General features: G+C 39.7%; 1 protein-coding gene across 1 annotated transcript in view; it reads left to right on the top strand.

Annotated features, from left to right (window-relative positions):
* Positions 1-1,827: 1,827 nt before the first annotated feature.
* The window catches only part of TMEM132B (transmembrane protein 132B), a 604,598-nt gene continuing 580,512 nt past the window's right edge, over positions 1,828-25,913 (top strand). Inside the window, exon 1 of the mRNA XM_063454335.1 lies at positions 1,828-1,961. Within this exon, the coding sequence (XP_063310405.1) occupies positions 1,829-1,961 (133 nt within the window). The 5' untranslated portion in view covers position 1,828. The remainder of the gene's footprint in view (positions 1,962-25,913) is intronic.

A 25,913-nucleotide genomic window follows, 5' to 3' on the forward strand; every position in this document is an offset into this window, starting at 1 on the left:
CTAAGGAAACTTTTCCCAAACCCATGTTCACATTCTATAAACAAAAAATACAGTATACAGTGTATTACATACTAAACCAGTCATAATCAACTTAATGTTAATGTAGAATACTATGCTCAGAGGATGCTAAAGCATGTCTTCTGCAAACACAAATCATTATATATCTTCTCTCCAGTGATCTGACACTATCTGAGTCAGAGCACCAATAACTAATGATGTTATACACCCTCCCCCAACCATCTGATACATGGAGATGTTCTGGACCACACAATGGGGCAGTGACAGTGGTCTGTGACAGTACAAAAGCCCCAGGTTGTATTTTATCCCTCACTGGACTATTATGCTAGACACATGCTCCTATGGGGGAGGAGGGATAAAATACTTTTTGAAATGTAATTTTTAGGAGAGGTTAAGCAGAGAACATGTCCTATAGCTATTTTTTTGTCCCAGTTCTGGGATCATGAAAGTCAATGCAGATAGGAAGAATTTGTATCAATTCGGAGTTTAGAATATTCAATAAGGATGACACTGAGGTGGATTTCATCCATATCGAAATACCTTAATTGCCCCAAATTGGCTCGAATGGGTTTGGCAGAATCTGCTGTAGCAGGTTTTACCTCTATGAGATAACTGTCTATTGAGTCACTGTTAACTGGACTCGGCACATTTTAGAACTAATGGCAACACTGGACACAATAGTTAAATTGGAGATGGCGATTGTTGCCCAATTTGACCAAAACTGTACAGTTCCATCCCCTAGTGAATTCCTGACATGTCCCGGTTTAGTAAATAAAAGTCTGGGTTATTCACTAAACATGAAATGCGTCTGCAATGACCCAGGAGTTTGAAAAACGAGCCCATGGATTGAAGGGGTTAATATTGGGGATGGCGAAAAAAAACACAGCTAGGACAATATGTGTTTCCTGTGACCAACAAGCAAGTTTCAGAGACTGCTTCATTAAAAATGTCACACACAAAAACAAACAACAAAATTAAAAAAACTGTTCTGTTCCCATTATAGTATGTTTTGCCACTTAATAAAAATAAATCCAAAATAAAGCACTACGATATATTCGATTTAAACCCCACATGTACCTTTTGAAAGATCCTTTGTAAAGTAGCTTTGATTAACTCAGTAGGCATTGTTTGTAGATGAAGAGAAACATGTTAACACGGAGCATGGAGACATCATGTTTAAACCAAAGCCATGCTTGGCACCAGGCAGCTCCCAGTAAAGACCTATTCTTCATATGAGGCTGTTCACACACCCCTTGCCACCCCTGTGCCCACTCCTCCCAGCACCCACCGAGCCTGCTAGTGGTACAGAGAAGCCGCCAATCCCCTAAGCCCGCCCACTCTCACATTCTAGGAGTTGCAGGGGTGTTTTCCTGCCCTTGCTTTCTCCAGCTCGCCCAGATCTCTGTTATTGGTGGGGCTGGGAAGATGCTGCTGGTTTTAGGAGAGCAGAGTGCTGAAGAGTGTGTCCTCCTCTCGCCCTGGGTGCATCTGGAGCTGGGATCCTCACAGCAGCTTCGGGAGTAAAGCAGACACAAAGCAAAGTGCATGTGGGAGATTGAGAGGGGACTCCCTCCATCCCCCCCAAATATGCCTTAAATAAGTCAATCAGAACACACTATCTGCTTTCTGGATAATTCACTGCAGAGCTCACAAAGTTTGATTTCCTGCGCCACTCATACCCTCTGTGCCATGCTAGAGATGCACCCAGTAGACCCACACTGTACCAGTCGAAGTTGGATTAACAGTTGACTCTTCTTAATTTATATTTAAATTTTGATTTTTTTTTTAAACTCTCACATCACAGGAGGATATGGCTTTTGTTGGTCCTAACTCTGTTGAGCTCGGTTTGAGGACCCTAAAGATGGCACATTGGTTTGGGAGATGCAGGGCAAGGTATCTGTGCCCTGCCTTGCCCATTGTTTTGGCTGCCCTGCTGTGCAAAGGTTAGTAAAAGTTTGATTCGCAGCTAATCTCTGTTCTCACCCTGGTATGCTTCTTTTTAGCAATGTCAGATCTGGAAAAGTAACAGTCCATCTAAACCTCTCTTGTAGCTACCTGGAGTTTTTCTTTTTTTCTTCTTCTTTATATATATATATTTAATTTTGTTGTGAGTGGTGAAAAAAAAAAAAGTATTGCATGCTGAAAGAAAGAAACCTTTAGAAAACGTTCAAGGTTTTTTTTCTTTGTGTTTTTGTCATATTATTTGATTGTCTGCATGGTGAGTGATACATTTTCCCACATTCCCCTCATCTGCTTTCAGAAGAAAATAGGTTAATTGCAATAAAAGTAGAATAGCAGAATGATGATCGAGAGTGGCTATTAAGTACTTTTTTTTTTTTTCTTTTCTTTTTTTAAGAATAGTGTTAGGAGACTGCAGATCATTTCAACGAGAGAAGATAAAAAAAAAAAAAACAACAACCTGGGTTTGGAAGCAAAATGTGTGGATTTAAATATTTATAGATTATAAAGCAAGAAGTATCAATGCTTATTTAATAAATAAAAGATGGTTTGCTTTCCTTGCTCCTTTGTTTCTTTACCACACTGCTAAGATTATGTGAGAGAAACATGACCCTTCCCTGTCAATCAGAAGGTAACAGAGATACTGAGTACCATTATATAACACTTTCTGTGCTTTTTGTACACCTTGCAAAGGATGAGCGAAAATATTGTTTGTTGGTTTTCTCCACATTTGTGAATTTCTGGCACTCTGATTCTGTAACCGTCCTTCAAACAACTGAGATCATTCTAATTAACAGAATATTGTGCTTTCTTTTAACTCTTTAGTTGCCAGTGGGGGATTTTAACATTTAAAAGAGCTGAAGATTTTGGAACACCTGAGAACCAGACATGCCTCTATATATTTATATTAAAGTAGGCTAGTTAATTATTAGTTTTTAATAGACCACATTCATAGCAAGTACTGGCAAGAATTCTGGTCACAAAATCCCATGGTGCTTTATGGAAGGAATTATTTTAATAAAAACAATTAATTCATACACCCCTACCTTCCACCAATATTTGATCTCTTTGTTGTCTCCAGCATCTGTTCTGGTCTAATGAGGATCTAACCTTGAAATTGATTCAGTTGTAAAGGACATATAAGTGTAATCTTAAAGCTACGGCTAACACTGAGTGGACCACTTGAGTGTTCTGATATGAGAAGTTAATTTATTATAAGGATGTCTTTAAATATTATACACTGTTATTCCCACCTTGTTTCTTGAACATTGTGGCATTGTAAGATGAGGAAGAGGAAACTCCATAAACCAGACTTACAGAGAATAGCACAGTTTGTCATTACTAAGTGTAAACTATCTTTTCCACATGTTCAATTTGTGTGTTTAAGTTGTGCCAATAAAACATGATGGTGGGTATATACTTATGTAGAAAACTCTAGTTTTTACCTTATCATTCTGAACTTTTTAGTGTAGTGAGTGTACATATACTTTATAGAACATTGGTTCTTAACCTTTTTTCGTGACTGGGACCCATACTGATCTTGGTGACCCACTCTTCAAAATGACCTTATTGGTCCCCCTCTGTAACAGTTACATTATGCATGTGTGTGTATATATTAGGCAATTTATTTTGGGCACTTTCCTGGAGCCTAATCAAATTCCCTTCTCAAGCCATTGAGAACCCATTGACACCATGAGGATCCAATATGGGTCCTCACCAAATGATTGAATATCACTGCTAAAGATTAACCCAATAGTGTCACCAGGACAGGGCAATAAAGGACACTTGCTTACCTCTGGAATATACCATCAGTAATCCTGTGAACACTCAGCTGGTCCTTAAAGAATATAGATGGCAATGACATTTTAATATGGTGGCATCTTTTATTGTATTTTTGTCCTGGGGTTGCTGGAACATACACCCAGTGATAGATGTACCCATTTGATTTTATAATTTCCCTCATATTGAAAATAAACTGCTGAGTTGTCTATCTAATAGATAAAACGTTGTTAAATGCTACTGACATCAAAATCTCTAAAAGTGAATATATTATAAGTGTATTGCTAGGAATTTGTAAAATGCTATTTTCCTCTTATTTTGTACAACATGCTGCATAATAATTCCAAATATTATTAGTCCTGGAAAAATCCAAGGTACAAACTCAGAGCAAGAAGCCACTTCTTGTCTTGTTTGGTGAACAACAGTGCTTTTTATTATGTCTAAAAAAATATATATATATATATTTTGTTTTTGTTTTGCATTTTGGTAAATAAAGTGTATTTATTGACAGTGAAATGATCTTGCTAATCTGGCATGCATGGCTGTTTCACACATCAAAGTAACGTGCTGTATACATCCACAGACCGATACGTAAAAATCTACAGCAATTTTCATACAAAAGAAAATTTATCAAAATGTTTACTATAAATGTATTTATTTTAGTTTGGATTGAGCAATAGCTTAATTTTGTTTATTTACACTACAGACATTGGGTAGTCATGCATTCATTTTAATATATGGCATTCAATTTCTAAGCCAAGTTTATATCTTAAAATTATGTATTTAGTTTTGTTCTTTTTGACTTTTTCAGAAACTCAATCAATTAAGAAGGTATTCAATAAAAATAGGCCACAGAGAGATAAGTTTAATCTCAAAACCGCTTAACCCCTTAAGGACACATGACATGTCTGACATGTCATGATTCCCTTTTATTCCAGAAGTCTGGTCCTTAAGGGGTTAAAGAGCTTGTTTTGAATCAATTCATCTTTGTAGTTCTGAAAATAGTAAATGCTAAAAATGTCATATAGATAGTCATGCAGTAGGTTTTTAATTTTTTGTACTCCATTTCCAATCTTGAACATTTTTGCATAATAAACAAGCTGGCAACATATTCTAGAAGTACATGATCTTCTGTCCTTCTTAAACCCAAGGTCTTGGCCTTTGACCCTATCTCTTCCCACCTCCTTAATTCCCTCTCCTCCACACTGTGCTCATCCTTTGCATGCCTCGTTAACCTCTCTTTGTGCACTGGAACTGTCTTAGCTTCTTTTAGACATGCTTTTATCACACATATCCTGAAGAAACCTCCCATCAACGGTTTCTAACATTCATAGATTTTTTTCTCCACTTCTCTTTGCACCTTAAATTACTTGAAAATTGTGTAGAACTGTTTGATTAAGATTCTCTGCTCTAATGACCTTTCTGACCATCTTCAGTCCAATTTTTAAACTCCCTCACTCTACTGAGACAACAATAAGGAAGGTCTTCCTTGTCTGATCTCTGCAATATCCAAAGGGCACTTTCACCTTCTAATCCTCCTCGACCCACTTGCTATCCTTCACTCCGCTGATCATCAACTCCTCAGCTTGGTCAGAATTCACTATACATCTCTTGTGTGACTCATGTTATGCTCATTATACCATTGTGCCTTACCTGTGGCAACTCATCAACTATGTGTCTTTTTAAAGGGGCCTGCAAATCACTGAAACTAACCCCAACACACACGTATCTCATAACATCTACAATATAACCAACACAGTCTTCCTCTTTCATCTGTGGGATTTGTTTTCTGCACATCATTATCTGTTTCTTGTCTCACCTGACTCCTATTCTATTAGATTGTGAGCTTGCAGTAACAGATCTACTATTTGATTGCTTTTGTCAAACTGAGTTTTGTTATTTTCTTTACATAATGTATGTAGTACGTCATCATTTGACCCTGTATATAAATAGATGACAATGAAAATCATAATGATTCTGTTGCTTTGAAATTTGCTGCATGGCAGTGAAAATGTTAATGATATAATACATATAAACATACAATACACACACACACACAAACACGCTTTTCTCACATTAAAGCATTGTATGCAATACAACATCAATATAAGAATGTTGTGTTGGTTATATACATCATACAGCTCTTTACGGGTAACATTTTCTATCCCAGGTGGAAAAGTATCCTAGCTGTATCAATACTGACTGACACACAATGTGTAAATGTGCTTGGATTTACATACTTAATTTGTGCCATCGTTTAAGTGCTTCAAGTTGCACACAGCAATAACAATGTAATCTGAAAATTACAACCATAGATTTAATTACAGACGCAAAATATTTATTCAGTTTTCCATATGTATGGACCACAGACCGGAAAGCCCATGTCATGTTGTTTGTATGGGTGCTTCTCTTCTGCACGCCTGACAGCTGGACTCAGTTGGTAGCGGTTACTGTTGTGCAGTGACTGAACCCTTATTGCTCTGCCAACTGATTCACCATCTTGAGGCTACATTATGACAGCACAATACAGGCATTTGGCTTTAGAAATGACAAGCTTAACACAAACATGCTGTGATTCATTAGTTTGGGAGGGTGGGGGTGCTATTATCGTAGAGAAGCATATTGTGAGCATTTCAGTAGCTTCTTCGAGCCTATTCTAGTCTTTCCCTGATCTTTGCCTTCTAAAATTAATTTTAATATTATTTACACGTAAAAAGGGCATCCTTTAGTGAATATCTTGGGTAAAAGTGGAATGTTAAAAACAGTAGTTGCCCTATATTTTAGGATAACAAACTCTACTGCTTTGAAAACATGGGATTAAATAAGATGAAACTATTTGCTTCTCACACTAAAACATATGCTTGATTTTCTCATTATGGAAATAGTATTCCATACCCTGTTTTATATCACAGGGATAACGATGCAACTTTAGCTATTGAGTCAAGCAGTGCAATCCTGTCTTTACGTCCCCAGTGTACAAGGGTTAAAATGATTTGTATTTGAGTATACATGCTGATGAGTGCGTGACGCCAAAGACGTGTGAATGCAATGTGTACAGAAAAGAAATGTGAGCAGACAGTGTGACTTCAAGCCTCTAGTTTGCATAGTAGCAAGTATTAGACTCGCTTTTCACCTTTATGTGTTAAGAAATGAGATATGTGGGCGTAATACTGACATCTGTAGATAACTAAACTGAAATTCTTCTCATTGCCTCTCTCTCCCCTCCTACCTCTTTCCTCCCATCTTTCCTTCTCATCTTTAAATGGATTTCTTCATCTGAATCATCTTTTCCCACATTTTTGTTCTGTCTACCTTATCTTCTTAATTCCCTCATGGTTTTCCAGTTTCATCATTACCCCCTCATTTGCATCTCTCCCTCTCGCTATCTTATCAGGGTCTCTCATGATGTAGGCATGAGGTTTCTATGTATCCAGCCCAGTGGTGTATCCTTGTTTTGTGCTGCCCTAGGCAGGACAAAACTCAGGCGCCCCCCCCCGCGCCACCCCCACCCAACCTTTCCCCCCGCCCCGCATTATAAATACACAAACACACATTCACTGACAGATACGCATACACTAGCTAACAGAAACACACACTCGCTAACCGAAACACACACACACTAACAGACACACTCACACTCAGTAACAGACAAACACACTGACTAACAGACACACACTAACAGACACACACTCACTCACTAGCAGACACAAACTAGCAGACACACACACTCACTAACATACCCACACACTAACAGACACACACACACACACACTAACAGACACACACAGTCAGACACACACACTAACAGACACACACAGTCAGACACACACAGACACACTCACTAACAGACACACACACTCACAGGCAAACACACTAACAGAAACACACTAACAGACACACACACTAACAGACGCACACTAACAGACACAGACACACACACTAACAGACACAGACACACACTAACAGACACACACACACACTAACAGACACCCACACTAACAGACACAGACACACACACTAACAGACACAGACACACACTAACAGACACACACTAACAGACACAGACACTAACAGACACAGACACACACTAACAGACACACACACACACACACACACACACACACACACACACTAACAGACACAGACACTAACAGACACACACACTAACAGACACAGACACACACACTAACAGACACAGACACACACACTAACATATACAGACACACACTCACCCACCCACATTAACACATTTTTAAATGTATTTAACCCCCCCAGCCTCCTTACCTTTGGGAATGCTGGGGGGGGGGGTGTCTCTTCCTCCCTGGTGGTCCAGTTGCTGCTGGGCGATCGGGCGGCACTGCCTGGCGGGCGGGCGGCCGGCGAGGGAGCACTTCCCCTGAGCTGTCTGCTCAGCTCCCTTGCGCGCCTCAGAGTGAGGCTGGGAGCCGGAATATGACGTCATATTCCGGCTCCCAGCCTCACTCTGCGGCGCGCGAGGGAGCTGAGCAGACAGCTCAGGGGAAGTGCTCCCTCGCCGGCCGCCCACCAGCGCCGCCCGACCGCCCAGCATGTCTGTTAGCCGCAAGGCTAACAAGACATTTGCCTTGGGCATTTGGGGGATGACGCAAACGGGGCCGAATCCCTGATCGCCGAATGAGTCACGCAACGGAGCTTTTAGACACGCCCCGTTTGCGTCATTAGCGGGACGATCGGTGATTGGTGTACTCACCGATGCCGGTCAAATAAGCAGGGTATAAAACAGATTGCTGGGCTAGCTGCACTTGCGTTACCCCTGATGACGGCGTGCGGAACACGCTGAAACGCGCGTCGGGTTTTTAGCCATTACTTCACTCACGATTTGAGCACTCTGCACAGATGATTTCACATTAATTTAAACTCTTGGAACCTTCTCTATTTTTAGTTTGAGCTGAGATTAGAACACCCTCGAAGGTGTTTCCTTAGGAGTATAGGGTTTAGCACAGAGAGTGTTTGTTTGCTGGGAGTTTATAAGTGGGGGGACCTTATGGTTGGTGTCTATACCTAACCTATACGCCTATATGCAGGCTGAGCAATAAAAATGCTACCATTTCAGCCAAAAGGCAGTGTTTACTCTGCTGCCTAGTAACACCTCTAGAGACCGTCACTCAGACAGCCACTAGAGATGCTTCCTATCTCATGCTGCACTGTGTGCAGCACGTACATTCAGCATCTCCAAGCTCTGCATGGAGACATGGAGGAGATGCCGACAAGCACTTCGTGGCAATATAGCCTCACTTTCGGAAAGCATTGGACTGGCTAAGCTCATCAAGACTGATGACCTCAGCCATCAAGGCACTGCCATCCACTGCAGAACTGGTGTGGTAAGGAAGAAAAGATGAGTAACATTACCTTTTCACTGCAATCTGAGGGAGGCTGGGCATCTGAAAAGCCACTGCAGCACTATAGTGTTAAGAGCACGTTTGTATTTCTACTTAAAACATGATTCATATAGACATCCAATTGCAAAGCAGTTTTGGAGTCAATAAGGAATATTTTTCTATTTTGTAGCAATATGGAAAATGACCTGACAACCCAGGGCAGGTCCACTAGGCTAGCAATGTCCATGTACAAGCCTCAATGTAATTATCCCTGTGAGAAATTGAGTATGCACACATAATGTAATATTTTCACATTTCTGACTAATACTCCTATTGAATCCTATGGTAGGCCAGGGTTTGGCTGGAAAATGTCAACCAATTTCTGGATGACTATTGGGATTTAGTGGAGAGCCAGGTAATAGTTTTAAATTATGGTAAATCTTCCCTGATCCTTTAATGTTCTGCTTCAATTCCTCTGGCTACAAGGGCAAAGAGGGACTGGAGATTGTGCAGAAAAAATGTCTAAAAGGTAAAAATGTTTGAGAGATGCCAAACCAAAGCCTGTCTTATGTCCATCACTCACTTGTATCATTAAGGATTTCTACCTGTCAGGAGATACATCACACACTGAGTTTGTGATGACTAATCAGATTTCACTTGTATAGGAATTTCAAAATAAAATTACAATAGACTTCATTTTAATCCTGGAAAGTATTAGTTTTGCATCATTGTTTCTAATAGAAAACCAAGGTTATTCTGCTTCGAAAAACGTGACCAGGATGAAAAGCCAGGTCTACAGTGAGATGAAATCAGCTTCCTACATTAATATCTTGAATGGGAATTTTCAGGCTGAAATGAAATCATTGTTACCAACTATCCTGTTCCTTACGCTTGAGTAATTTAAAAATAATTATGGCATTTTAACACTGTATACTGGAGAATAAGGAGACTAGGTAACTCCCCTGGTGGAGATAGTGATGTTGCTGTTGTAAATATTTTTTTGTAAAAATACATTAATCCTAAAAAAACTCCTATTCAGAGCTCATTCTCCTGTAATATTACATTGTTTTTAGTTACATTGTTACATTGTAATTGTAGCGTAGCTCACTGTTCCCCTGGCTGGGTACCTCCACCAAGGACCGCTTCCTAGCTGGAACAGGTAACAAACCTCAGCACTCTTGTCCTCAGTCGCCGTGGCTTGACTGGGGGTCCTGGAACCGCTCCCTCCTTGAGCTGAATGGGGAATTAGCTCAAGACACCCCCAGGCAATGGACGACACTCAGTCCTGGGAGCTCTATTCCTTACAAGGACTTTCTTCGTTAAATCCCTCCAAGCTTCAACAGCAGACACAGGAGTAAATCTTCTTTCCCTCAAATAACAGGACAACACACAGTTTTGCAGTGTAAGCTAGAATAGCATTTTAATGGAGGCACACTGGCCTTTTATGCAAGTTTCCCAACAAGGGTGACACCCAGGTGGACCTTGTTGGGCACAGGGACACAAAGTGAATAAACCAATAAAAACAGAGCCATACAGTGAGACACTCCTATACACAAACAATGGAATCCCTCCTCTGTGCTTGGGAGATAATTGAATCAGGAACTGTACTAATCTAACCCAATTATCTCCAAGCACAGAAAAACATACAATTTTATGAAACCCCAAAATAGTACCTTAAAAACACATAATACCCCATAAAAGTGCACACTTCCTTTCAGTCACGTCGGAAACCGGAACCTGAAATTGAAGTTCCAGTACTGCGGTGCACGCTGAACACCGGCCCACGCTTCAAGACAGGTAAGTAAATATGGTATATCGGCGTATAACACGCACGCATCATTTTCCCCCTATTTTCAGGGAGAAAAAGTGCGTGTTATACGCCGATAAATACGGTACTTAATGTCTTCTATTTTCATATTGATATAACTTATTTGATCCCTACTATAGGATATATACCAAATAAGACATATTGCAATTCTAAACTCAATCAACGGTAAATGGTCTCTCGATGTGCTCCTCTATTTGTGTTGTTTCTTTTTTTTTTTTAATTATACACAGGATTCATATACAAACTATATGTAAATTTTTGATGTGATATCTATACCTCCTGTGTTTATGTATTATTTCGCTTGTTTTAGTTCCTTTTATACATGTTTTAACATTGTCTGTATATATATTTGTAATGTTATTATATACTCTCTGTCTCTGATCTTCCTCTTTTCTCAAAATATCAATTTAATTTGTTTTGTTATTTTTTTACCCTCATTCATAGATTTCCCTAATTCATTTTGTTGCATTACCCTGCCTCAGCCATACTGTAAATGGAGATGGTGCTGCATGCTGCCAGGAACTGGCCATCTCTGCTAAACATTGAGTTATGCGGGCGTTTATGGACTCCAAACACCATAACCATGTCAACCTGTGGTTATGATAGCTACAGTGTTCCTTTAACACTGTTCGAAATGTCTCAGAATTTCGCTTATATATTGATGATTTCCAGTACTTTCTGAAAATTGTGCTTGGATAAACAAAAACAAATCCAAGCAAACTCTTAAATAGTAAAAGTAATGTGGGTCCCAAACTGGGATTGTTTCACCAAAATTGGATGCTTGGGACATGGTCTTTGCTAATCTCTTTAAAGAAACAAATATCTTTTCTAAAACCCAATAATATGCACATCACCTATTAAAGAGGACATTAATGAAAGGGGTTTGTCATGTGTCTATTTTTGGTGTTTTATTGTGTATTCATCACATTAAAACACTACTGATCTATACTATTTTGTCACTTGCATGCAGATGTGAGCATCAGATTAAATTACCTTTCCTGACTGTGCAGGATAATGAGCACTGCTATTTTGAATAATGTTTAAATTGTATTTATTTTCATGCAAATCTGCATTATGTTTCCATTATATAACCATTATTTCCCAATTCCTAACATTCATGTAAATGTGGTCAGTTGACCTCAATAGTTATTTATCTCTGGAGTTTTTGTTAAAGGAACAGTGTAGCATTAGGGATACATATCTGTATTGCTAATGCTACAGCCCCAAAACCTATGTAAAATAGAATTAACAAATTAAATTAAAATCAAATTATTCACCTTTTCTCCAGCGCAGAGTTTCCATCTGCGCTGCTGCAACCTCCTCTTTGGGTTGCATTATCCTCGCCATGATGCGCCTTAGATTCTTCCATAGAGAATCACTGAACACAATCTATGGCTGACAGTAACGGCAGTGTGCGTGCATGGGCAATGTCACAGTTAGTTAAAGTAAGATTCCTGGCTCTCATTCCCAGAGGGATTGGAGGGGTGGCTTGAAGCCACGCCTGCAAGCACTCTAATTAGTAAACTAAAGTGTTTTGGGGTCTGGGGCCAGGAGAATGGGGGTGCAGTAATTCAAGCACTTTAACAACTTCAATAAAATTAAGTTGTTAAGTGCCTACAGTGTCCCTTTAAAATGAGATAGGGATTATGGGGAATGTGCAAATATATTCATCTTTATATTAAACAAAGATGTTTTTATTTAAAGGATCACTATAGGGTCAGGAACACAATCATGTATTCCTGACCCTATAGTGTTAAAACCACCAACTAGCCCCCATGGGCCTCTCATGCCTCCATAAATATAGAAAAATCTTACTGTATTCAAGCCAGAAGCTGTAGATCTGCATGCTGTTTGCCTCAAAAAAACAAGCAGTGTGCTGACATCAGCAGAAGTGGTAGCCTGAACCAATCACAATGCTACCCCATAGGATTGGCTGAGGCTGACAAAGAGGCAGTTCAGGGGCAGAGCCAGCATGATTCAAACATAGCCAATGGCCAATCAGCATCTCCTCACAGAGATGAATTGAATCAATGAATCTCTATGAGGAAAGTTCAGTGTCTGCATGCAGAGGGAGGAGACACTGAATGTTTGGATGCATTTTAGGCAGCCATGACCCAGGAAGGATCTCTAACAGCCATCTGAGGAGTGGCCAGTGAAATTATCACAAGACAGTGTTTACAGCAAAAATGCTGAAGGTAATGATTCTACACACCAGAACAAATTCAATAAGCTGTAGTTGTTCTAGTGACTATAGTGTCCCTTTAAAATAAATTAATAGAACAAACATACTTTGGCTTGTCAAATTCAAAAACCACTGTGTGAAATGTGACCAGTCCCATTTCATTTGTAAACCATGGGGAGCAATATTGCAAGAACTTTAACAGCAAAAAAATTAAGTTAATAAAGTACTTACAGTGTCCTTTTAAAAATGAGATAAAAAATATGGGGAATATGTTAATATGTTAAAGGAACAGTATAGGCTCAGGAGCACAAACATGTATTCCTGACTCTATAGTGATAAAAACACTATTTAGCTTTCTAGCCCCCTTGTACCCTCCTTAAATAGAGTAAAAACGAACCTTTATTCCAGCACCGCTGGTCTGCCAGCGCTGGCCCTGGCCCCAATCTGCCTCCTTGGCTGTGATCATCAGAATTGATAATCTCAGCCAATACAATGCTTTCCCATAGGAAAGCATTACATTGGCTGAGATTGTAAATTATGATGATCTCAGTCAAGGTGGTGAAGCAGGTCCAAAGAGTAGAGCCAAACGCCACCCTGGCCAATAAGCATCTCCTCATAGAGATGTATTAAATAAATGCATGTCTATGGGGGAGGGTTCAGCATCTCTATGCATAGCGTGGAGATGCTGTACGTCAGTGCTGCAAGTTGTGCAGCACTGACCCAGGAAGGACCTCTAATGGCAGTCTGAGGGAATAAATAAATAGAACAAAAATATAGTTTCGCTGGTCAAATTAAAAAACACTGTGTCTTATTTAATTTGTAAACCATGGGGGGCAGTATTGCAAGCACTTTAACAACATAATATGAAGTGTGTATAGTGTACCTTTAAAATTAAATAGGTATTATATATGGGCAAACATATTGATCTGTATATTAAATAAAGACATATTTAAGTAAAATAAATAAACAGATCAAAAATATACTTTTGCTTGTCAAATTCAAAAACAGTGTGAAACGTGACCATTCCCATTTAATGTGTAAACCATTGAGGCGATGCACAGCAGCATTAGACTTTTTAAAATCTTTATTAATACATCTTTTGCTACCATCACGTATGCTTTGCTTTGTATGCGTTGCACTTACACAATGCTAGTTTCGTCTAATTCTTCCCCTGCCAGGTGTGATAGTAATAACATCTGTAATTAGTGCTCTCCATCCTTACTTTCTTGTAACTGGAAGATGATGTTTTGCGGTTGGACTGTAGAACAGACGATCATTGTAGAAAATGCTTCCGCTCTCCTGGGACCTATTAAACTCATTTACAAAAAGGATATGAATGTAGCATTGAATGTCTTGATTGTTTAAAGTCAGGATCCAGTGTAACGTGAGTGTACTTAACCTATTCCCTAGCATTATGGTATCATGGTACGCCTGTAAGTTAAGTAACCTGCATGGCAGAGTTCTTGGGTACTTTGGTTCTGTGTCTGGCATCATGCCCAGCTCTGGTATATGTGTGAGTTTGGCAGCATAGCCAGACTGATGCTTTGTTGGAGTTATTCAGTTGTTCCTTGGCTTCCTTCCTTGTTGGCAGCTGTGTAGCTGTCTCTCTTATGTGAAGGCATCGAAGGGTCAGCTTGCTCCTGTCCCTGATGAGCTGTTTTTTTTCCCCTTCTTTCCCGGCTTGTCACTTCAAAAGACGGATTTTGGGATAGCATAGAATATTTTACATGGGTAATTTTTTTTTACATATACCCTTAAGATTTATTTTTCTTTTTTTTTGTAAAGCTACGAAGAACAAAGAACATTATTTAATTAGATATGATGTTAACCTGGTTGCAAAAATCTGCAGCTGTTTTGATCATTGCTTTTTTTTTAAAAAACTATTTTTCTGCAAGGTACAAAATTTGATTGCTGCGCTATTTAAATTTTCTGTTCTTTTCTTTTGGTGAAGCATTCGCAGGGTTAACTCTTATACTAAAATATCTTGTCTGCATCTTTTATTTATTTGTTCTTAATGGTAACACATTGCAAAACCATCTTTCTAAGTAAATACATTTGTGCAACACTCCAGTGTTTTTCAAACGGAATGCTTCCTTCGATGTCTCCGCGATAAAATATAAAGGCAAAACAATATCAGAGGAGAGAGGGGTAGAATAAAATGAGCGAGAATTACATCACTACACTTGTCACTTTAACTCATTAATGTGGGATCGCAGTCATGCGTGCAGCATTCTAAACACCCAGCGCAGTCAAGAGCTGAGAGTCTCTGAAATGTTAGCCTGATAATTTCAATGGTTATTATATTCCTAATCCTATTTCATTTTCTGCCAACACATTCTCCCATGGTAGTAATGAAATTAGTGAGCCAAAATGCTTTTCCATGCCAGTATTCAAGTTCTAAGCAAATCTATTTTTTTTCTGTCAGGTAGTGTATCCAGCTTTTTCTGTCCTCTTTAACATTTTGTCTTACAAAAGCGGTAAAAAAGAATCTGAATTGAGTTGAAATTGATAGTTTGAATCCAAAGCATCCATTCTACTAATTCATTTATTTACTGTCGTTTGTGGTTGAAATAAGGTAAAGTTAACAGCTGCTTGATTGTTTTAGAGGTGACTCGATTCACATCTATCTTGCATACTCCAGCATTTTGGGAATCAAGAGATTCTTAATGAATAGATCCAGCAATCAGGAGTCTCAAGGGATAAAAGACAGGGCAGGGGAGGGCTGGCAGCCTTAGGCCTGGGGGGCAAATCCAATCAAGAGGCCCATTGCATCACCGAATCAGCTCACCATCCATGCCCACCTTTTCCTGGTTTTATAACGGATATTGATGTTCTGAAGCAAAACAAATATGATACAATGTGGTTTATGTGGGGGTGATGGTGAGAGGGAGTGATGGTGCTAAGGAGGGGGGATAATGGACAGAAGGAGGTGGGTTGATGGAGAGAGGTAGGGGGGGTGTTAGCGAGAGGGAAGGGGGGTGTTGGTGTGAGTGAGGGGGGCGATGGTGAGAGGGGCGGGGTAATAATGTGTTGCAATGTGTTACCATTAACTAAATACCTTTTTTGATTCCCTGGTTGTCCAGTGTGGGCTCCCTGGTGGTCCGGTGGTGATATCCGGTCTGCAGTTCTGCAGTGTGCAGAGCTGCAGACCATGTATCTTGCGAGACCCGGTCAGAGCGTTGCTGTGGTAACCCATGGCAATGCTCTGATAGGCCAAATCTCGCGGGACAGGGCATGTTCGGCATGTCATGCTAGGGATTATTACCTAAATGCTGCATATTCTTTACGCCTTGAATTTTGCTTAACTTTGAAATTAGAGATCCGATCATGTTTACAGCATTGTGACCCTTGGGGCCTATATCTTTCATTGACGAATATCTGCTATGATTTAGAAAAAAATACCAAAATTCTGGGAATAAATAATTTAATGTTATTTTTACTCTGTATTTCTGTGTGATTGGCAGCAGTATAACACAGATATTCTCAAACACTTAGAAATATAGTCCCATCAAAAAATACATGGATTTTCAAGAATATAGAGTTAAATAAGCCTAAATAACTTGCTTGTTCTTGCATACTCTCAACCCAATAATTTTAGGAAATGTGGCAATATTTTCTCAGTTCAGAAAACTATTAAGGTGGCGCTGTCACTTTCTGGGGACTTTGCTGATTTGACATAGACCCACAACAGTGACATTGTTGCTGGGGGTCTGTGCCACTGGGGGCAGGTAGAGGTAAGATTTACTTCACTGAACCTGTCCCATGCAAGCTCTGCTCCTCTTCATCTCTTGCAGCTTGAGAGCAAGGAGCCAACATCACTGCTAAACACTTGCTCATGTGTGAGAGCACAGCAGTGAGGTCTACAGAGCCGAGATCACTGGTTACGGCTGTCGGGATTGTCTCTGTAGCTCGGCCCAAAAGTCAGGCAGAGGAGAAATACAGGGACACATTTCAGTGAAATTACAACACAGTCAAAATTAGTATTTTATAAACATTTATGAAATACTATTTTTTCAGAGTGGGGGGGAAGGGGGGGAGGGGGAGTAGGGTGACAGTGCAGCTTGTCTACAAACAAGATAAATTATACAAAATAATGAATGCATTACGATATACAATGCCTTCTGATCATTTCTGAACTCATAGTTTTGCTACTGTGATGGACTCATTTAGCCATGTCTATCTGATTGGACAAATTAGATATTTTATCTGTTCTTGATTGTTCTGATTAACTGTATGAAACAACTTTCAGTGTAATTTGGACGCTTGCTCCTGGAATTTCTTCAGCCATGCACACATTCAACCTTTATTCTTGGAAGCAAACTTCTTTTAGTTTGTGCATAATATACATACAGTTGTGATTGTATCTTTTTTCCTGGCCTGTCACATGTGATTAGATTGATAGTAGAGGCTCAGTTTAGCCAGATTACAATCAGATATCATCCACCCAAGGCTTATACATAGTCTAATTCCCAGGCTAAAGGATTCATTCATGATCTATTTGTGTCACGCAGATCTGATGACACACATGGTTGCAGTGTGAATCTGTCAGCCCATGTCAGTAAAAGCCTTAAAGGGGAATTATCATGAAAAATTAACTTTTGATATGTTATAACATATATTTATATACAGGGCCGATCTTAGTGTCACAGACGCCTGGGTGAGGGATTATTTTTTTGAGGGCTCCAGGTTGGCTTAGCAATCTTACTAACTCTTCCTATTTACAAATGTCCAGTCCAGACATACATGTTTCTATAGCAACTAATCCACTTTTTTTTTCATTAGAGGCTGTAGTTGGAGGATTAGGGCAGTAGGGAGGTGATGTGAAATACTGCAGTGGAGGCTTGGTGCTATAATGAGAGATAAGTGCTGTAGTGTGGAATAAAGGCAGCTGTAGTAGGGTTTAAAGACAGTAGCAAGGGGTTATGGGTAGAAGTGGTGGGTTAGAAGATGTAGTGTGATTAGGGATAGTAGTGGGGTATAAAGGCAGTAGTCAGGAGGAAGGGGCTGAGGTAGGAGCTGAATATTCCAGGAAACTCTGAGCAAACAATGACAGTGGGTCAAAATCAGACCTACTTTGAGAAAGACTACATTATCTCTGTATATTTCCTCCGCCTGACACTTCTAGACTGTAGCGGTACTTACCCATTCCAGGGGCCGGCCGGGGTCCTCTGTTCAAGCCGCACGCGGCTCTGCTGCTGCACGAGCCGTGTGCGGCTCATCCGACGGCTGCAACAGGAAGGCGGGCAGTGACCGCAAGAAGCGGGTCTCGGGCGTGCTCTTAAAGGGACAGTGGGATCCTAAATTGGCAAAGGCCTCCCATTGGTCCCTGTCATGCCACACTCCCCATACACTTACCTTTTGGGGGCGTGGATGTGACAGGGACCAATCAAAATAGATGTTTAGGCATATATACTCACCTTTTTCCCTTAGTTCCTTGCCCTATCGTGGTTTCTGTTTCAGTTCCCTTTAGCGCTTGTTGTGTTCTGTTGTGTTCCTTCCTACTTGACCTTGGCTTTGTTTCTGACTACGTTATCTCTTTATCCTTATCTGTTCTTTTTGCCGGCTTGCTGTTTACCGTGTACCAGACCCCGGCTAGTGCTAGTTTACGCTGTCTCTTTGTGCCCTTGACCTCGGATCGCTCCTGACTCTGTATCTCCCTCCTTTACGTCGAGTCCGGCCACTCTAAGGTCCGGTAGACGTATCTCCCCTCTGTGTAGTCTTCTGTTTAGTTGAATTCTGCGTGTTGGGGTATATTTTCGTTACATAGACCCTGAGTGGAGACACCACTGTCTAGAAGGGTTAATCTCCTCCAGCTGTCACCAGTGAAGGCTGTGGGAAATCTGCTCTGTCTATAAATGATCCCATGCACATGAGCAAGAGTACAGCAATGACGGCAGCTCTTGACATGAAGAGAACCCACCAGAAAAGATGACTGCACCCTCTTCATGCCAGAAGCTGCCGTCACTGCCGCACTCACATTTACCTGCCCAATGGACCCCCAGTGGCGATATCGTGGTCAGGGGTTTTAGCAAATTCTGCAAGTTCCCAGTGCTGCTTTGAATCAGGGGCAGTGCCAGAGCCTTTAGGCAACATAACCACTATAGTGGACTTTAGTGTCCCATTAAGCTGTCCAGCATTTTTTATAACTCACTATATGTAACAGACTGTTGGCAATCAACGTACATTGTAGGGAACAGCCAATTGACATTTAGATTTTTGCATCAATGACAATATAAGCAAGAAAGTATCTTCACTAATTACATAACTTAAACACATAACATATTAGACAATGAAAAAAATAAATAAAAGCAAAACCATGATAGATCTGCTATAACGTATTTGTCTCCACTAAAATGTTCCTATCTTCCTTTAAAATATGCTCTTTTTACACCAATTTTAACAAATAAACACTCAGTTACCAATATTCTATGGAGCTATGGTCTTAATCCTCCTCTCACTGTTTCTTCCTAGAGAGAATTGTAAAGAATGATTTGATTAACTTTGTCTACAACCTTCTTGACCATTTTCATTCTGGGTTTCCCCTCTGCACTGTACTGGGACTTCCTCATCAAAGTATTCAAAAACCCGCTCTTTGCCAAATTGAAAGGTCACTTCTGCTAATTCTCCTTGCCCTCTTTGCTGTGTTTGTAGAGAACCAACCTCTTTTTAACTTGCTCAATGTGTATCTTATTATTTACAAAACTACAAAAACATTATATATTGTACACCTGTGCCTATTCATACATGCTCTGCTTGATTTATTATACCTGGTACATTTATTGGAGCTCTGAGTCCAAGATAAATTATATTTGTAGTAGGATCCCATTTGTTTCTAAGCAGATGCATTACCCCATAGAATCATTAAGAGTCTCTTAAATTGATTGAGATATCTCCTGTCTGAAAGGGAAAGCAAGGTTTGTCTAAGGGAGCTACGTTTAGCAGATTCCACTGTAGAAGATCATAGCCCACTATTTGCAGCAGCTCATAGAAATATAGAATGATTTTCTTTCATAGTTCATTCTTGCTGTTGGGGGAAAACCATTGTGGTGCAAAAGTAAATTGTGTGGTTGCTTATAGGCTAAATCAGTGGTTCCCAAACGTTTTAGGTTCAAGACACCCTTAATATTTCAGTATTTTTCCAGGGCACCCAAAGTCAACATTTCTAGGTTGTATATCTGTACAGCACTGCCACATTTACTGGCGCTATAGTGTAATGTACAGTGTTGGTGTTTAAACGGGTGCTTGTATACATTTATTGTGTATTAATACAGGGGTGTGTTTGTATGCGATGTTTGCGTTTGATTGCAGGGGTGTTGTTAAATGTAATGTTCACTTTTACATGTGGATGTACATTTGTGTGAAGTATTTGTGTTTGAGTGAAGGGGTGCGTTTGTATATTTTTTTTGTTTGAATGCAGGGGTGTGTTTGTATGTAATATTTGTGTTAGATTGTAGGAGTGTGCTTGTATGTTGTGCTGGTGTTTGACTGCTTGGATGTATGCACATACATACTTACAGATATTTATGCACATTAACACACAGATGCATATAAATATACTGACACATACACACAAATTAATATAGACACCGACACATACACATACACATAAATACACACTAACATATACACACATGCACCCTGACACACACAAACATTGATACATGCCCACACCATGACACAGATACACACTGACATAAAAACACACACCCTGACGCACAGATGCACATACACAGATGAATGCGTGCACACAGACACAGAAGCACACTGACATATATATACACACACACAGATGCACACCCTGACACACGCATACACATACACTCACACACATACAAACACTCATACTCACACTCAAACACACGCTCACACACTCAAACTCATACATACACCCATACACATACTCATACTCACACACATACAAACACTCATACTCATACACATACTAATACACATACACACACACACACACACACACACACACACACACACACTTAAACACTCAAACTCATACATACACCCATACACATACTCATACTCACACACATTCAAACACTCATACTCATACACATACACTCATACAGACACACACACACACACTCACACACAAGTGATTTTTTTTTATATATCTCCAGTCACCCTCATGGGAACCTTATGTGCCAGGAGGGTGACTTGGAGTCCTGCTGCTGTGGGAGTGAGGGGTCTGGAGCTCTTTATGCTCCTCTCCCCTCACACTGCAGCTGCCTCCTCTCCCTCCTGCACTGTTTCCCTGCATTATGCTAGGAGGAAATGACAGGCTGTCATTTCCTCCCAGCTGGCTGACATTACAGGGGCCCAGTCATGGTCTTAAAGGACCACAGCTCTCGACCGGGTCCCTATTGAGCAGTAATGTTTCCCTGGGGGTATAATTATAGCCCCGAGGAAATATTCCGCGGCACACAATTTGGGAACCGCTAGGCTACATGTATTTTATCAACATTGCAAAGCAATGCCAAACCAGAGTTAGCAGACATATGCACACTGCTAGTAGGCAATGGGTTACATTTAGTTCTGTTAAATCTATTCACAATAAAGTAGTGAACCCAGCAGCAATGTTTCAATTGCTACAAGTGTCAATCTTGACAAAGATCATTGTAGCGGTCAAAGCATTTCTGGGGACTTAAATAAAGGGACATTGAAAGCATGTGCTGGAATACCTTATCTTTATTGTGACTATTTGTACTGGCTTGCGTGGAGTTGCTTCTGTGCACCCTGTGTTGTAGTTGCTGCTCTTTTCACTTTGGATGCTGTTATATTTGTTGGCTCTATAGGTGTAAATAACAAAGCATGGATTTAGAAACTTGATTTTCACAATGTAAATGTGACCTAATTGACCCATGATTACATAGATTTGCTCTCCAAGGAAGCAATATGCATACCTTATATTTTCTTGTATGTTACCTACTCCACTGGAAGGCAAAAACACCCCCAAAAATATAACATGCATTTTATTTTTGAGGTTTCAAAGGATCATGAGATCTTGAACACAAGTGATTACGGTCTGTCCTAACCCAGACTACCTCCAGTGGTATCCTAGTTCAATGATTGGATGTCTACCAAAGCCTACCTGGTTTGGCAACTGTAGATGGTGTTGTTTAGATGAGTTAGGTGCATGTACAAGGGCACAGTTGTGTGGTGATGACATAATGGTACATGCCACATGAAACTGTATTGAGTCCTTTATGCCCAGAGGAAAATACAGAGATCTGCAACCCCCGAAGTCTAAAGCAGATATCAGAATTTTGTCAATGTGTTGAGTAGTTTGGGCCATTCCTCTCTTCAACCTGTAAAAATAATGTGATATGGCATTTTCTTGAAAAATACATTTTTGATCACTTAGCATCAGTACAATTATCAACCCATTGGACTGTCATAGCTTCTAGTTTATTTGTTTTTTTCCCACAAAATGCGAACTGAAAAGTTAAGCATCGCTAATACAGTCATGTAAAAATCGTTTTTTCAGTATAGACCTTCTGTGCCAATTGGTACCTGTATGAAAAAGAAAATACTATATCTCACAGGCTCTACTCTATTGTCATTATGTTTGCATGCTATTTAGTTGCTAGAATCCGCTAAATATGTTCGTGCATAACATCTTGCTAAATAATAATAATAACAAAGTATTTAACCAGGAAAGGTACATTCAGATTACTCTGGTTTCCAAGTACGTCCTGGGGATGTTACCTTAGCCCAACATCCAGGGGTTGGGAATTATGTATAACATACAGAACCCGAGTAAAAAAAAATAAAAAAAAAAATACAGTGATTTAGAAACAAAACTCATACGCAATGATTAATTAATCTCGTTTATTACACCGTGTTCTCCGAGATTGCTCTGTGATTTACATCACTGAAATTAGGCTGCGCTAGCCCAGTGTGAGATGTGCATGAATAACTGAATATTTCATTACTTAGAAGGTACATGATGAGATTTTATGAGGAATTTCTATCGCTTGCCCAATGAACATGCCCAATAGTAAAATATTTTGACTGTTAAATACCCCCTTTGTTTTCTAAACCCAGAAATAACCACACTGCTCATTGAATTTTTAGGTCATTCACAGCACATATGTCACTGATAATATACACTGTATAAGAAATGATATCTATTTAACATTACTCCGAATATTTCCATATTTGTATAAGTCTGCCTGACTGTATGTATAGCCAGCGTTCAAGGCTGTTTTAGACTATTCCATTTATTTAACTGAAGAACTCAGAACACCAAAGAGTTTACACAAACTAATTCCTAATAGACTTTTGAATGTAGACATTCATTAAACAGCTCAATCCTGCCAGGAGGATTTTAAAGTTCTTTATCCTGTATCCACTATCCTGCCGATAAAAAACTAACCATTATGTGCTCAAGTGACCCAATTTTGCTACCAGAGTTGCATACTACCCAACATTGGAGGTATACATTCAGGACGGGGTGGTCAGCTCATGAGGGTGCTTGATAATACAACTTGTATATGAAAATTATAAGGCCTGCCTACTGACTGACAACCTCTAGGCTGTCCCTATACAGAGCAGACCATGCAGAAATTGCTCATGGCCTTAATATGGTCATATTGCCCTTCAAAGAGTACAAGTGCACCTAATAAATGGGAACAAAAACAGGACAGCGGAAAGGACAATACATTGGGAACAAAGGCAGGACAGTTAAGAGGCCTGTGTACAGCAAAATATACATATAATAGAAATATTTTGTATATACAATGCACTAATAGGCACATTTCTGCTCCATTTGGTTCACTTCACAGTCGATTTGTGAATAAAATCAACATTTAACGACTGTTCCCTAACATCAATAATTTATTTTGCTATCAAACATCTTTTTTGGCACTACGGGCGGAAATCAGAATCATGAATCAAAAACAAATGTGCTTGGCCATTGCGCATTTCATTTGGCTTGTAATTCGGCTACACTTTGGCTCACAGTTCAGAAATTCGAACAATCATCCAATCGGGCCAAACTAAATTAATTTCCATGACTGCAAGTGTTAAAAAGATGGATTAGGTGACGTTTGTAGCTTTTGTCAATATCCAAATGGGAAATGTTCCTTCCAGATAGCCATTTAAAGACGCAATGTGCAAGTTGTTTGCACACGTTGTGGAATTTGACATTTAACAATTAATCCATCCCTAGGAGAGAAAAGACGCATAGAGAGATTGGGACAGATTGGAGGTATGTTTTAAAACCGGTATTTTGTACCACTTATTTTGTTATAGTTTTTTTGCTGTTGCTTGATACATTGATTACAGTATATGGTTACAAAAGTGTTTCCATACCAAATATCATGGCGATGACGCATTCTTGTCCTTTATCGCGGGGCTTGGCAAGCATTAGTAGTACCATTATCAAAGACCGGGTGAGAGGCATTTTAATTGTAGTCTTATACATGCTTATGCTTGTCATATCCATTCGTCTCCAAGGAAGCAGTCACATGGGTTACCTAAGAGAGTCAGGTATATGTTTTCCTTCATCAAAAGAATAATGGAACAGAGAATACAAGCAATACATTGCAGCAACTAGTTTTATGCTGAAAATAGGACTACAATCATGTTTCAGTGGTATGGCTACTTTTACATCAATCTGTTGGTGGCCATTATTGGATATTACCATGGTAACCCCCAGCAGCAGATGTTGATTGATTAAAAATCTCTGCTTACATTTCCCTAATAATGTAAGGAATTACATTAATCCATGAATGGAATTAGTAGGGGCTAGTCACTTTAGAGCAGTGTTTCTTCTGGTTTCACTATAAAATACTTACTACATATAAATATATCATATTTTATTAGTCTATAATGATTTACTTTAATATATCTCTCTTGAGAGCTTCATTTGAAGGTTCCAGTACCTTAGTGCAATCTCTGGTCAAAATATAAGAAAGGGACACTATAGGCACCCAGACCATGTTAAAGGGCCGCAGCACCAGACCGGGCCCCTGTTCAGCAATACCCGGTAGGAGGCCTTAAGCGCATAGACCACTCTGGGCCCTGATGCCGTTGCTCTGAGTGCACCAGCGGTAGTAGCTACAATATAGCCAGCTAAGCACAATGTTCTTCTCTAGTGATATTGAAGGGGGTAGACTGTCTTAATGCATTTTTTTTTTTAACTGACTTTTTCTTTTATCTTGGCTAATGAATAGAAAAAAAACGGTAAGGTTTATAGACAGCGAATGGCAGTGACTTCCAAAATGTAGGCAAAACTACTAAGATGGAAAACATTCTCCAATTTGGGTAAAGTCATAGCTTGGCTACATTTCCTACATTTGTAATTGTGTACACTACATTTTAAATACGTCTCAACATTTCTAACTGGCAAAGAGGGACACTTTCAATTGTGGGGGTACTTTGCATGGGGTATGTAGCAGGGGCGGGGCTCTCCTGAAACATTTTAGGTGACTTACTGATAAAAAATGCCTGCAACCAAAATGTGTTTTAGAACACAAGCAATGAATGTTATTTACACAGAGTGATTTCTAAACACATTGATTGAAGTTTAAAGACACATTACTGTGAGTGTTAATGCTGTGTAGCTTACACTCAAACACCCCAACTATATGGAGCTCCTAGAAAATAGGACAGAAAAGAAGGATAGTCATTTGGCTCCAAAATAGGGACGGTCCCTCCTAATAACATTTGGGAGGTATGCATTTTTAGACATGGCATTATATGGCATCCATTATTTGCACATGCACAGAGTTAGAATGTATCAATCAAAACGTGTATCTTAAGAATGCTATAA

This window comes from Pelobates fuscus, chromosome 5 (genome assembly GCF_036172605.1).
Source record: "Pelobates fuscus isolate aPelFus1 chromosome 5, aPelFus1.pri, whole genome shotgun sequence".
Taxonomy (NCBI): domain Eukaryota; kingdom Metazoa; phylum Chordata; class Amphibia; order Anura; family Pelobatidae; genus Pelobates; species Pelobates fuscus.